Source organism: Heptranchias perlo, chromosome 27 (assembly GCF_035084215.1).
Source record: "Heptranchias perlo isolate sHepPer1 chromosome 27, sHepPer1.hap1, whole genome shotgun sequence".
Lineage (NCBI taxonomy): Eukaryota > Metazoa > Chordata > Chondrichthyes > Hexanchiformes > Hexanchidae > Heptranchias > Heptranchias perlo.
In genome coordinates, this window is record NC_090351.1 from 6,459,394 (window position 1) to 6,474,870 (window position 15,477).

A 15,477-nucleotide genomic window follows, 5' to 3' on the forward strand; every position below is an offset into this window, starting at 1 on the left:
AGAAATCTTCTTCCTTAGTTTTTATCTGATTTTCACCCTAATGTACATAACCTGTTACAAACCTCTACTAATTTTACTCTCCTGACGGATTGGTGTGTAACCAGTATCACTAAATATTTTTTTCTCCCTTCTCCTCCAATTGTAAAGCAACTAAGGTCATGACTGTAGGTCGGAATGAAACCTGCATTGTGCTGCCCAGTAGTTTTTAAAACTTATTCAAGATGATTGCATTAATTGAAAATTTGCATTCCCTATTTCTCCAGACATTGGAGAAGGAATGACTTGTTCAAATAGTTAATTCCCTGAAAGTACGAGTGCAGATAAAACCATAATGGTATTTGGGGCTTTAGAATTAAGGGAAATAGTGCATGAGTAAAGAGTAATAAATGTTATAAGGCAATGGTTAGGTCATAGTGCTATGTTTTGGGTGCCTCATTATAGAAAACACGTTAAAGCACATAAGTCATAGACTCACAGGGTGGTATCGGAGATGAGAAACTAGTTACGAGGGACCTTTTTTAAATACTGACTCTTTCCATTTGACCATTTCCAGTATTTCATTAGAGGCTAAGAGGAGGCCTTTAAAATTATGAAGGGTTTGCTGGTGAGTAGCAAAAGGCTGTTTCTCTGGTTATTATTGACCAGGATGTCATATTTTAGAATTTTTGACCATTTTTCCATAGAAAAGAATGGGAAAAAGTGACTTTTAATGCTGAGTTTTTAAAAGCACTTGGATGAGATGTTTAGGATGCTAGTTGGAAGTTGTTTTTCCCAGAGACTGAACACGCAGTTCACTTGTTTGAGTATTCAGAAAGACATCTCTCTCCATAGTGTTGGAAAAACCCTTTGATTTCTCTGTCTGAGGGGGGCAGGCTTTTTGACTGCAAGAGGCTTTTAAGAATTGAACATAAACACCTAAAGGAGGCAGTCAGATTTTTGGAAGCTGGGCCATGCACTAACAGGCAGGCAGCAAAAGGCTGTGAAAGATGGGACTGTATGGATAGTGGTTCTGCTATGGGCTGTAGGAGAGGAAGCAGAAGCGTTATTTTCGAAGTTAAAAGACAAGCCTCTAATGTGGAGGTAGCATCACTTATCCTTTTTACTTTGTATCAATAAGCAAATATAAGTTGTACTGATTGAACTGACTGGTCATACCTATTGCTCTGTATTTTTCTACTTACTGTGGAATAAAGCAACTTGTGTATCAAACCAAATTCACCTTCTGAAGAAACGTGAAAAAGGCATGAGGTTCCGATCCAGAGCGCAACAGGATGCTAGTCTGTAACAAGATAGTGAGTCAACTTCCAAAAAAGCAAGATGCTTGGACCACTTAAGAGAATGACTGACACCACTGAAATTTGTAGTTACAGCAGACCAGAATTTGTAATCATAGAATCATAGAAGTTCACAACATGGAAACAGGCCCTTCGGCCCAACATGTCCATGTCGCCCAGTTTATACCACGAAGCTAGTCCCAATTGCTTGCACTTGGCCCATATCCCTCTATACCCATCTTACCCATGTAACTGTCCAAATGCTTTTTAAAAGACAAAATTGTACCCGCCTCTACTACTGCCTCTGGCAGCTTGTTCCAGACACTCACCACCCTTTGAGTGAAAAAATTGCCCCTCTGGACCCTTTTGTATCTCTCCCCTCTCACCTTAAATCTATGCCCCCTCGTTATAGACTCCCCTACCTTTGGGAAAAGATTTTGACTATCTACCATATCTATGCCCCTCATTATTTTATAGACTTCTATAAGATCACCCCTTAACCTCCTACTCTCCAGGGAAAAAAGTCTCCGTCTATCCAACCTCTCCCTATAAGTCAAACCATCAAGTCCCGGTAGCATCCTAGTAAATCTTTTCTGCACTCTTTCTAGTTTAATAATATCCTTTTCTATAATAGGGTGACCAGAACTGTACACAGTATTCCAAGTGTGGCCTTACTAATGTCTTGTACAACTTCAACAAGACATCCCAACTCCTGTATTCAATGTTCTGACCAATGAAACCAAGCATGCTGAATGCCTTCTTCACCACCCTATCCACCTGTGCCTCCACTTTCAAGGAGCTATGAACCTGTACTCCTAGATCTTTGTTCTATAACTCTCCCCAACGCCCTACCATTAACGGAGTAGGTCCTGGTCTGATTCGATCTACCAAAATGCATCACCTCACATTTATCTAAATTAAACTCCATCTGCCATTTATCGGCCCACTGGCCCAATTTATCAAGATCCCGTTGCAATCCTAGATAACCTTCTTCACTGTCCACAATGCCACCAATCTTGGTGTCACCTGCAAACTTACTAACCATGCCTCCTAAATTCTCCTCCAAATCATTAATATAAATAACACATAACAGCGGACCCAGCACCGATCCCTGAGGCACACTGCTGGTCACAGGCCTCCTGTTTGAAAAACAACCCTCTACAACCACCCTCTGTCCTCTGTCGTCAATCCAATTTTGTATCCAATTGGCTACCTCACCTTGGATCCCGTGAGATTTAACCTTATGTAACAACCTACCATGCGGTACCTTGTCAAAGGCTTTGCTAAAGTCCATGTAGACCACGTCTACTGCACAGCCCTCATCTATCTTCTTGGTTACCCCTTCAAAAAAACTCAATCAAATTCGTGAGACATGATATTCCTCTCTCAAAACCATGCTGACTGTTCCTGATCAGTCCCTGCCTCTCCAAATGACTGTAGATCCTGTCTCTCAGAATACCCTCTAACAACTTACCCACTACAGATGTCAGGCTTTCCCTGCCGCCCTTCTTAAACAAAGGCACAACATTTGCTACCCTCCAATCTTCAGGCACCTCACCTGTAGCTGTCGATGATTCATATATCTCTGCTAGGGGACCCGCAATTTCCTCCCTAACCTCCCATAACGTCCTGGGATACATTTCATCAGGTCCCGGAGATTTATCTACCTTGATGCGCGTTAAGACTTCCAGCACCTCCCTCTCTAAAATGTACACTCCTCAAGACATCACTGTTTATTTCCCCAAGTTCCCTAACATCCATGCCTTTCTCAACCGTAAATACCGATGTGAAATATTCATTTAGGATCTCACCCATCTCTTGTAGTTCCGCACATAGATGACCTTGTTGATCCTTAAGAGGCCCTACTCTCTCCCTAGTTACTCTTTTGCCCTTTATGTATTTGTAGAAGCTCTTTGGATTCTCCTTTGCCTTATCTGCCAAAGCAATCTCCTGTCCCCTTTTTGCCCTCCTGATTTCTCTCTTAACTCTACTCCGGCAATCTCTATACTCTTCAAGGGATCCACTTGATCCCAGCTGCCTATGCATGTCATATGCCTCCTCCTTCTTTTTGACTAGGGCCTCAATCTCCCGAGTCATCCAAGGTTCCCTACTTCTACCAGCCTTGCCCTTCGCTTTATAAGGAATGTGCTTACCCTGAACCCTGGTTAACACACTTTTGAAAGCCTCCCACTTACCAGACGTCCCTTTGCCTGCCAACAGACTCTTCCAATCAACTTCTGAAAGTTCCTGTCTAATACCATCAAAATTGGCCTTTCCCCAATTTAGAATTTTGACTTTTGGGCCAGACCTATCAATCTCCATAGCTATCTTAAAACTAATGGAATTATGATCACTGGTCCCAAAGTGATCCCTCACTAACACTTCTGTCACCTGCCCTTCCTTATTTCCCAAGAGGAGGTCAAGTTTTGCCCCCTCTCTAGTCAGGCCATCCACATACTGAATGAGAAATTCCTCCTGAATACACTCAACAAATTTCTCCCCATCCAAGCCCCTAATGCTATGGCTGTCCCAGTCAATGTTGGGAAAGTTAAAGTCCCCTACTATTACCACCCTATTTTTCTTGCAGCTGTCTGTAATCTCCTTACATATTTGCTCTTCAATTTCCCGTTGACTATTTGGGGGTCTGTAGTACAATCCTATCAAAGTGATCTCTCCCTTCTTATTTTTCAGTTCTACCCATATAGACTCAGTGGGCGAACCCTCCGATATATCCCCTCTCATTACTGCCGTGATGTTCTCCCTAATCAAGAACGCAACTCCCCCTCCTCTCTTACCTCCTGCTCTATCTTTCCTATGGCATCTGTACCCTGGAACATTGAGCTGCCAGTCCTGCCCCTCCTTTAGCCATGTTTCAGTAATAGCTATAACATCCCAGTCCCATGTACCCATCCATGCCTTGAGTTCATCTGCCTTGCCCATCAGATTTCTTGCATTGAAATAAATGCAGTTTAATCTAGACTTCCCTTGGTCTTTGCCCTGCTTTCTCAGACCATCTGTCCGGTCATGTTTTGTACACTCTCCCTTACTGCCTTTTGTTTCTGTCACCACTTTACTTCCCACTGACTTCCTGCATCGGTTCCCATCCCCCTGCCACTTTAGTTTAAACCCTCCCCAACAGCACTAGCAAACACTCCCCCTAGGACATTGGTTCCAGTCCTGCCCAGATGCAGACCGTCCAATTTGTACTGGTCCCACCTCCCCCTGAACTGGTTCCAATGGCCCAGGAATTTGAATCCCTCCCTCTTGCACCATCTCTCAAGCCACATATTCATCCTAGCTATCCTGTCATTCCTACTTTGACTTGCCCGTGGCACTGGTAGCAATCCTGAGATTACTACCTTTTGAGGTCCTACTTTTTAGTTTAACTCCTAACTCCCTAAATTCAGCTGTAGGACCTCATCCTGTTTTTTACCTATATCGTTGGTACCTATATGCACCACGACAACTGGCTGTTCACCCTCCCCCTCCAGAATGTCCTGCAGCCGCTCCGAGACACCCCTGACCCTTGCACCAGGGAGGCAACATACTATGCTGGAGTCTCTGTTGCGTCCGCAGAAACGCCTGTCTATTCCCCTTACAATCGAGTCCCCTATCACTGTAGCTCTACCACTCTTTTTTTCCTGCCCTCCTGTGCAGCAGAGCCAGCCACGGTGCCATGAACCTGGCCACTGTCACCTTCCCCTGGTGAGCCATCTCCCCCAACAGCATCCAAAACGGTATACCTGTTTTGGAGGGAGATGACCGCAGGGGACCCCTGCACTGCCTTCCTACTCTCCCTCTGTCTGTTGGTCACCCATTCACTATCTCCCTCAGTAATTTTTATCTGTGGTGTGACCAACTCACTGAACGTGCTATCCACGACTTCCTCAGCATCGCGGATGCTCCAAGTGAGTCCATCTGCAGCTCCAGAGCCGTCAAGCGGTCAAACAGTAGCTGCAGCTGGACACACTTCCCGCAGGTGAAGGAACCAGGGACACAGGAAGGATCCCTGAATTCCCACATCTCAAGAGGAACATGACACGGCTCTGGGATCTCCTGCCATGACTTAACCCTTAAGTTAGCTTAACAACAACTACAATGATTTATTATTTTTCTTAATTAAATTTATAATAGGGGTCATCAATTTATAATTGTCACAATAGTGAGGAGAGAGGTTAGGAGAAATATATTTATATTGAATTGTTGGAACATAGAATGCTTTGCCACGGAGTAATTGAGGCAGAGGCCTTTAAGGAAAAAATGGATAAATATTTGAAGCAGAGGAAAATACAAGGAGGTGGAGAGTGAGCAGACCAGTGGAATTAGATTTTGATTGACCTCGTAAAAAGCCCGCAGAGACATGATGGACCAAGTTGGTGCCCACTGTGCTGTACACGTGTGCTTCCTCAGTTTTTGTATTTGCCCGTTTTAGCTTTGTGATGGAGAGTTTGAAACATTGGTTCCCAACTGAAATTCCCAGCTTCTGATAGCCATACTCGGTAGAGTTCTATGCTGCCACAAGGTACTCTGTTTTTGGGTGGAAAGGATGGTGGTGCAGGTGCAGCCTGCACTCACCCTGCAAAAATGTTGTCTGGTCATAATATTATTGACAATGGGTAGGGATAAGTTTAAAACCCAGACCATTGTGGATGATGTGGCTCTAGTGGAGGGAAAAGCATAGGGCTTATGCTTATCCCTAGTGCATACTTCCTTTTGAGAAAGTTCTACCCACTTTGATGCACTTACTTATAAGTACCAATTTATTGATCCACTGGTATAGTTGAAATAGGCTGTATGGTTGTGATTTGTTTTGTGGAGATCTCAATGAGCGAGAAAGCTGTCTCCTAAATGGAGCAGCTGCATTTTGCTGATTGTGATCAATTAATTTTTAATGCAAAAAATCAGTTTAAATTCTGTAATACTTTCAGACTCTTATTGGGATTTCTCGCCAACTAATAACTGATAGGAGCTGGAATGATGCAATGCTTATCACTTGCGTGAAGCTCATCATAGTGCAGAGCATGATATTCTACCATTACTTCTCTTTCCCTCCTGTAGTTTGTCATGTATTTTGGTAATGCAGTCTACTAAACCTATATCTTTTAGTGATATTTGCGTTCTGAGATGCTTGTGCTACAGACAGCGATGCTTTTTTTCTATTTTGGGTATCACTGGCACCTTCTCCAAGTGGCCATTATTCATGTGAGTCTTGATAGAATGTTGGCAAGCTATTCAACTGCCCAGACTTCACAATAAGATTTTACACTCGCCTAGCATCCACACATGCATTTTCAGTAGGGGTTGCTGGATAACTATCAGAGATGGGAATGTTCCTGTCTGCCTTCTCTCTCTAACCAGGGGCACTGAGGCCACTTGAAGAGCCCTTACTTCCTGAGAAGAGCAAATTGGGTTCAAACGTGAAACCTAACTGGTCTGTATAGAGCAGCTACTGATCGGATAAACTCACTGAACTGTCAAGAGTTGTTGTGAGCAGTTTTGTAATGTGGCTTTAGAAAACTGAGAAGATGCATCCATTTACTCCTACAGTGGCTGTCAAAACCTAACTCATTTTCACGGCCATAGCCCACAAAAATACTCAAATTATAATCCCACGTCTCATCTGAGTGGGTTGAGGCTTCCCAAAGGTATTTCGTAAGAGACCTTTTATAGCCGACAAAAAGACCACCTTCAGCTGATCCTACATTTCAGTGACCAATTTGCAAGCTGGTTATGGTCACCTACCAAAGTTGTGGTGATCCCTATAAGCACCACAGCCATGTGCTGTATCTGAAGTTTCAACTGAGAAATAACTATCTGTTTGACTTGTGATGCTATACCTAGGGAAGTGTGTGTATTTCCATTGGTATATCCATGCTAGTTTTTATAAAGCCACATTGCTTACATGGAAAAAAATTGTCTCTTTAAAAGCTATTTTTGTATCTATAATCTTTCCTATAGATTGAATTTAGTATTTGTGAAGTTAAAAGAACTGGTCTACAGAGTGCAGTGTCAATCAAAATTCTAAATCGTAACCCCAACGCCAAGAGACTTGTAGGATATGTAGCAGCATTGAAGGATAACTTTGGTTTCATAGAAACTTCTCAACATGATCAAGAAATCTTCTTCCACTACAGGTGAGCCACATATTTGACACTTGTACTGTATTTACAGAATAGTATGGAATGTAGTCCTCTGGATAAGTGCATACCTAATGAGTCTGAAATTCAAATCATTGTTCACTATTTGCTCACTTTATGCAGAAACCATAAGCATGACCTTTCTTGGCAGGTGTTTGAGTGTCTGGATTGGGTGTGCATTTTACTGAAATATGTTGATATTTTTATTTCTCTGCGTAGAATTTCCAGTGCTGCATTTTTCTATACTAGAGACCTTGAAGGTTTTCAAATCTGGGAAGTGTGGTCACTGGCATCCCTTGATAGATGTAAATGTTTCGTTCAAGGAATCCTTTCAGTGAAGCCAACCAGAATTTAGTGTGGCACTGGCTACACTGGTTTCACTGTGGGGAATATGTAGAGAATTTAAACTGCTAAGTGCATTCCATGCCAAATTCATTACACCATGGATTTAGACTCTAAAATGATTAATTGGCTGTCCCATTTTCATGACCACTAAACAGACCATTTTGTTTTTTTTGTTGATTTCTTTTACTAATACATGCCTAAAATCTAAAAAGCTTTCAGTTTATGAAAATACTTGTAATTTCAAAATGGGAAGAAGCAAAGTGAACTGTGCAGTCAGGCATCCACCACTAGATGGTGTCACTAAATGAGGCAGCCATTCTAAATACGACAGATAGTCAAATGTGTTTGGATGAGATGCCAGTAAAATGGCTTAAGTATGAAGCTGCTTTCTATATTAAAGCAAATTTATAATTATGTATTTTTCAAAAGTATTGTCACCTAAAGCATGCCATCAGGTTACTAACCTAAAGGTTACTTTTTCATTTGCATAGAATTTACAACACAAACAGGCCTCTGCCCAACTGGTCTATGCTATTTGATACTGGAGTAGTCATTATGTATATTTTTTGACATTTCTGTTGGTACTAAAAGGCCAAGAGCCATCTATGAGCAGTATGCCAAAAATCCTGGTTCTTGACTACACCCATGTTGCCATACACTCTTGCAACCCCATTTCTCTGTTTCCTTCCCTTAAAGAAAACCTTTCCACAGTATGACAGCTCCACAAACAATGGCTCCATTTTCTGTTTCCAGGATAGTGATTGGAACCAGGACAGCAGTTTCTTAAAATGTACCAAGGGAACAGCTAGGGCCCGCCTTCAGCTTTAGTCATTCTTAAATCTGCTAATGGATGCCTGAGTGTCACTGAACAGAGAAGCCCATCTTCCAGGCGGTACTCATGGGGGATGCAGAATTTGGAGTGTTTAGGTCTGCAGCCCATTGGGCAGGATGTTGTTGATGCTCCCCATTACTCCCACATCTACTTGCATCACTTCCCAAGGCAGAAAATGAGAAACAAACACTTAGCAATCCACAAGAAATTCTTGGAGGGAAAACAGAGGAATGGGTCTCTTAGAATGGCTTCCCATTCCATCCAGCGCTCCTGTGAATAATTGGTTGTTTTTGTTCTTTTGGTTCTAACATAGTTTCTTAAAAGCCAAAAATTGGTCACTACAATAAGAGGAGCTAGAGATTCATATTTGTGCAACATGTGTGTCCCAACTCCCTGCCTGTCTCCCTCCTCTCAAATGTTCCCTGGTATATTTGTATAAATGGCTTCCAATTTTCCCATTGGGTTCTAAGATCCAGGTTGTCAGATCCTCAGTTTAGATCACACATATTTGAGTACTTAAGATTTTTTAAACCTAGAAAACTCTTGCCGTTCTCTTGCTTTGGGAATTTCTAAAAGTGGAGGGTCCTTTCCTTTTCCCTTCCCATCTCCATTCAAATGGTAACTTTGCCCCACAGTAGTTATTGTGGCTCGTTTGACAGGGTGAAGAGAGAGGAGAGGAAGGAAGGGGTGGGGAGTGGCTTGGGTTAGTCAATCTGGGTCAAGTCCCCACTTGTGCCTTCGAGAACCTTGTACAAAATGTAAATTCTGTCCATTTTCCTTTTGTGCTCCTTTGCCTTGTAGCCTTTCCTTTTTGTAGTTTTCAGATATTTCATAAACTTTAGAATGGACTGCTGGCAGTACTGCCATACAGATGGGGAAATTGCACCTCAGCTAGAGCAATAACAGACAACTTTTCCGCTGCCTTTGCTGTAGCTAAGCAGTGGAAAAATCTAACCCAAAGTATGCTTCAAAGTATTTGAGTTGCATATCTTTAAATAATAAAAGTTCACTTTATCTGGCTTTGTGTAGGTGGCACAAAATACCACCTTCAGAATTACTCGTCATATTTTTAAAATGTACCTTTCTGAAATGCCATATACATAATATCTGTCTTAAAGCAAGCATTTGCAAGGAGTAACTGATCAACTGGTTCGAGGTACTGTATCCTGTTTCACAATCTGGTCTCAAGTATGCTAATTAACACTTTTTTAAAAAAGAAAACCACATGAAGGTTGAAAGATTCTCACAATCTGCAGCTTTATAAATTATTTTCAGTTAAATATTTACATTGTAATCCATAAACATGTTTACACATTTGCAATGCCTGGAAATAGAACATCTTACGTTTTTATAGAAAGCAGTACTGGCTTGGCTAACGAGTGTATTTAATGTGGCACATCCAATTCTATCCATTCAGTACTGAAATACGATGCTTGTTTGATCTTAATGTAAGGCATATCAAAATTGGTTTATTTTGGGTATTAATAAAAATCGGGTCATTTGTATAAATGGGAACTATTTAATGCTTGCTTTCTAATTTTGCAGTGAAATGTTACATGTCATGAACAACCAAAATTGTAGGTGTTAAATTCATTTTTGTCCCTCTTCTGATTGCCCTTGTGATGAGACATTTCCCAGAACTGAGAGCAAGATGATGACAAACTCGCTAAGCAAAAGTAGTCTTGGATGACTTATCCAGCAGCTCCCTCTCCCCTGCGAATGATGCCTAGCCTTTCCTCAGCCTTGCCTTCAAGGCAGTGGTAAGGGTGGGAACTATTAATATGGAGGAATTTACTGTTGTGAATCCACTTTAAACTGCTCTGTCAATAAGTTGGGACATTATCCTAACTTTATATTTGACCAGACCTTTGTGTATGGATGGATAGATTAAACATTACTTGCTATTCAGGGAGTGAAGTTGTATACAAGAGGATGAATTTTGTTGAAAGACATTTGGCATGCCTGTCATTCATCTAGTTGCACATCAAGGACACAGTAAAACCTTGGTCTGGCTACATAGTTAATTTAAAATGTAGCTATGCCAGCAGTGAACATTTGATGTTCCAATTAGCATCAGATATGTACAGCTATCAATATCAAAGCAACACTAACAGTGCGTCAGTCTTGTTGACTCCACATTGTAGGCCCATTTAAACACAGATCTGTTTTTTCATTGTGAAGTACAGCAATTAGTTTACATTTTTGAACCAAAGTGAGTCACTCCCAATGAGTACACAAGACATAAAATAACATTTTATAGCACAGAAATGGACCGTACAGCCTATTGCACATGTGCTGGATCTTCAAAAGACCTATTTGCTTAGACTCATATCCTTTTTTTCTTTTTCAAATATTTGTCCCATCCTTTTAAAAGCCATTATAAATTCTGTTTCCATCAGTTTCTGGTAGCACATTCCATGTTGTTACAACACCCTACACACACAAAATACTCTAACCTCTTCCTTTGTTCTTTTGGTGGTAAAATGATACCCTCTAGTTACAGACTCACCAGACAGTATAAATTATTTCCTCTTTTTGTTCTTGGATGTGGGTGATGCAGGCAAGGCCACATTTGCTGCCCATTGCTGGTTGCCCTGAGAAGTTGGTGTGTGCCACCTTGAAACTCTGCAGTCCTTGTGATGTTGCGCCCACAGTGGTGTTGGGGAATTCAAGATATTGGCGTCATAATTTTGAATGCCTGTCAGATCTCGTCTAATCCTTTGTGGCTGTAAAGAGCCCCAGCTTCTCTAATCTCTCATAACTAAAGTCCCTCATTTTTACTTAATTTGTTCTGCATTGCCTTGACATCTTGCCTAAAGTGACAGATCCTTGGGTATGGATCAGGTAACCCATGAAATTTGAATTTTGATGTACTCAAGATAGTGGTTGTTCTGTTTGTGGATTTCTTCTCCTTCCCCCCCCCCCCCCCACCTCCACAACATACACTTCTTTCCCCACTCCCCACACCACCTGTGCCAAGCAAATGTTAAACTTTCACTCCACTTATTTTGTCTTCTAGTACAAACTGTTTTTGTTCTTAACATTCATCAGGATTATTTTGCAGCTCTGAAAGAACAAAATATAGTAAAATATTCCACTTACAAAGGAAATGCCTTCACATTCCCAAATAAGAACCTCAAAATAACAAGTAGCAATATTGGAATTGGTGCCATTCTTTCTCTTCCCCCTCCCCCCTCCCCAGCAATAGTCTTACTGTTCTGAGTTCAATGCACTTGATTTCAATTTTAAAACTTTCTGTAGTCACTGTTGCACAGTGCTCTCATTGCAAGGGTTATGGTGGGTTTCAAATTGATCTATACAAGTGCAGTCCACACTACGTATAGCGGGCGCATTCATGCGAATGCGATTTGCCTGCCATGCACAATGGGTGATATAATGGGGTATGGTCTGCATGTAGGGGCCGGTTAATGTAAGAAGTTTCTTTACTAATGGAATAGTTCCTCCTAAAACAGCATCTCCTGGTTGGCACCTCCTCCCGTCCCAAAAAACAAAAGTTATAAGATAAAGTTTGGGATGTCCACCTCCTGCCGCAAAGCCTTTTAAATATAAGAAGCCAGTAAGTTAATAACACTTACCATTAATTTAATGTAACCTTTCTCATGCATTGCAATCGCACTGACTGTACTGTTCTCCAATTCCCCCCCCCCAGTTCATGCTAGCACCGTCCTTCCTCGATTATCCCTTTTACCCCTACCTGTTGCTCTGGAGGAATTACAACTTTCCTGCATGCTGTCAGTGGTAGTTTTTTTAGGTCAGGAATTCCTGTTCACCGTATAGCAAACTTTGGATTCATGAAGTAGCGGCATCAGGTAGTGGAAGGGGAAAATTGGAGCACTCCATTGATTTTAATCCACATATGCAGACAGGCAGGCACAGTCTTAAAAGCGGGCAGTTGCAACATGTACCGAACAAGGGGTGTTAATTCCTAATTGGCTGTGTACACTGAAATCTGTACAAACGTTTAAATTATTGATCAGGAATTCTAGAAATTTATGTAGCCTAGAATTAGCCATTTTTGTAAAGCATTTTACTGGTGGCAATTATGCGATATGTAGAATAGCCTTTTAATTTCAAGATAGTTTGTTTTATCACGTGAGTAAGCACAGCTATTTCTATAATCAACGGAGCACATAAGACTCTATAACTGGCAACTTTAAAATTGATGTTAATGCGAATGGATAATGTCGCTTATATCGGCCAAAAAGCGATTACTCGTTTCAAACATGAACGTAAGTGTTGGGGACTGTATTGAAGTGTGATATTAACCAGCATACTGACACTTGGCCATTTTGCCAATTTGGATATCTATTCTGATATTGGTCTTGGCACAACATTAATATAAGGATGTCCAAGCTGTATACTTGTCAACCTTTGAGCAGTGCTGTAACTGTTCAGATTATTACATGTCATGCACTGATGTTCTTGTGGTCCTCAGTGAGTTCTCGGGCGATGTCGATGAGCTGGACGTTGGAGATGTTGTGGAATACAGTTTGTCAAAGGGAAAAGGGAACAAAGTGAGTGCTGAGAAAGTTGCCAAGATTACAACAGGTAAGAGCCAGGTGAACTTTGTGGATTTAAGAAAGAGTGCTTCTGTGTGATAACCAGCAAATAATGTTAGGGAATCCAACTTTTGAGATGCAAATGATTGATTATATTAGTGAATTAAACTATTTGGGTTAAGTATGGTTAGTTGAAATTCCATTGTATGTAACGAGGGAGTACTTTAGTCTGAGGCTCTTCAGTGGCCATGTGCTTGAGTGGTAGAAGAAAAATTCAAAGCCAAGAGCTTCTGTGGTTGACCTCCTTACCAGGATTAGTGTTTTCATGGTCTTTCCATGACTGTAGCTGTCCCTGGAAATGCTGCAAAAATTGTAGCCCGGACAGGCTAGTTACCCTGTGGTAAATTCTGCCTTCTACCATGTGTCTTCAAAGCTTGACATGATGGGATATGGTTCACTGGACAGCAGCCCAATTATACCTTGCTCAAGTGGTCATTGAGTTCCTTCCTTTTCCTGCTATTCTCTTGTAAAGGTGTTAATTAATGCCTGAGCACAAATAGGGAAATAAGCCACTACAACTGAGTATGAAGAGTATCGTGTAAATGGGTTAAGTGACATACTCCTGTCCACTGCTGCTTTTCAAATGCAGACAGGTATAAAGAAATTGTATAGGTTAATTTTATGGAACTGATCCAGGAAATATTCAAATAAGATTTATACACTGGAATTGAACTGGATTCTACAATGGAATTTTGTGCTTAGATTTGAATTATCCTTCAATTTGGTATTTACTTGTCCAGATTTTACTGTACTCACTATCCAGTTTAATTAGTTCTTTTAAAAAGAATGGCGCTTCTATTCTGAATATCATTATTATATTCACTCACTTGCTCAACATAAGTGATTAGACATAGTTATTCAGCTGGAACTTGTCTCCTTTACACTACCCAATCCAAGTAAAATTAGTGCATGCTGTAAATAAGCATGCACTTTCTAAATCCCACAGCATCCCTACATGTTTTCTACATTCAGGTTTTTTGATCAGGTAGCCAACATTTATCAGCTGATAAATGTTGAATATTACAAGTTGCAACCTTGCAATTTGAGCTCCTCTTGATGCATAAACTGTCATTTGTTTGGCAGTACTGGAGTAGCAGGGAGTTGGCACAGGATGGGCAGAAGACAGTCCAGTGTATTAAAATTTTCCAACCATGTTTAGATGGGCAATTTAGTAAACTGTACAGACTTCCTCCTTCAGAGTCCCGATAGTGGGTCAGTAAGTAGTTGAATCTCAGGCCAAGAAAGCCCCAGGATCAGTCCCCAGTCTATACTGCATTATTTGGCAGAAAGGATCCCTCAGCAGCCCTGGGGAAGAGGGGAAAATTGTTGAGTTCCAGTTCCTTTTTTAAAAGTAGAGGAACTGATACTTTGAGGTTGAGGTATACAAATCTTTAAAAGTGGGAGGGCAAATTGATAACTTTTTTTTTAAAAAAGCATTGGGATCCTAGGTTTTATTAAATGAGTATAAAAGCAGAGGTAATGCTAAACTGTACAAATTGTTGGTTAGGCCACAATTAGAATGTTGTGCCATTTTGAGCACCTTGCTTCTGGAAGGATGTCTGGGCAATGCAATGGATGCACAAGTCACTAAAATGACACCAGGGATGAGAAGTTTTAGTTCTGAGGAGAGAAACTAGGGCTCTTCATTAGAGTGAAGATTATTGAAATCTAATAGAAGTGTTCAAAATTGAGGTATTTTTGATAAAGTAAATCTGAAAACCAGGGGGCATAAGATTAAGATCACCAAAAGAGCACAGGGAGAGGTTAGGTGAAATTTGTTCTACAGAGGTTCATTGGGACATAGCATGCTGTACCAGAAACAGTGGCTGAAGCAGTTCCATTAAAGCTTTAAAAAGTGGATAAATTGGAAAAGAAACAATTAAAAGGGCTGGGGAATGGGACTACGACAGCTGTTTCAGAGCTGACACAGGCACTGAGGAGCTGAGTGGCCTCCTGTGCTGTAAAATTGTGATTTGTGATGGCTATGCCAGTGATTCCTGTTGGGGGCAAAATGCTTGTGTCGATGATGGGATGTTTTTAAAATCAGTTTTTACATACTTTCATGAAATCAAATAAAATCTGGGAATTTATTTGGCTTAAAAAAAACCACTGATTTCCTCCTGAATCTGGGGATCCCTAGAATTTCCGGTTTCCTTGCTAAATATCAGGTCTGGATATGCATGTGCAATGCATCTGTAATGTCTGGATGTACATTGAAGAGCCTTGATAATGACTAGAGATATGTAATGAACAAATAGAAACACTGTGTAGCGATCGCAGCATACTGTTCATAAGCATATACTGCAAAA

The 15,477-nt window shown here is 41.0% G+C and overlaps 1 protein-coding gene across 7 annotated transcripts in view; it reads left to right on the forward strand.

The window, feature by feature from the left end:
• csde1 (cold shock domain containing E1, RNA-binding) overlaps nt 1–15,477 on the forward strand; it is a 122,488-nt gene that overhangs the window by 86,856 nt on the left and 20,155 nt on the right. For all 7 annotated transcript variants that reach the window (XM_068007249.1, XM_068007250.1, XM_068007256.1 and 4 more), the window contains 2 exons: nt 7,233–7,408; nt 13,045–13,157. In XM_068007249.1, the coding sequence (XP_067863350.1) occupies nt 7,233–7,408; nt 13,045–13,157 (289 nt within the window). The remainder of the gene's footprint in view (nt 1–7,232; nt 7,409–13,044; nt 13,158–15,477) is intronic.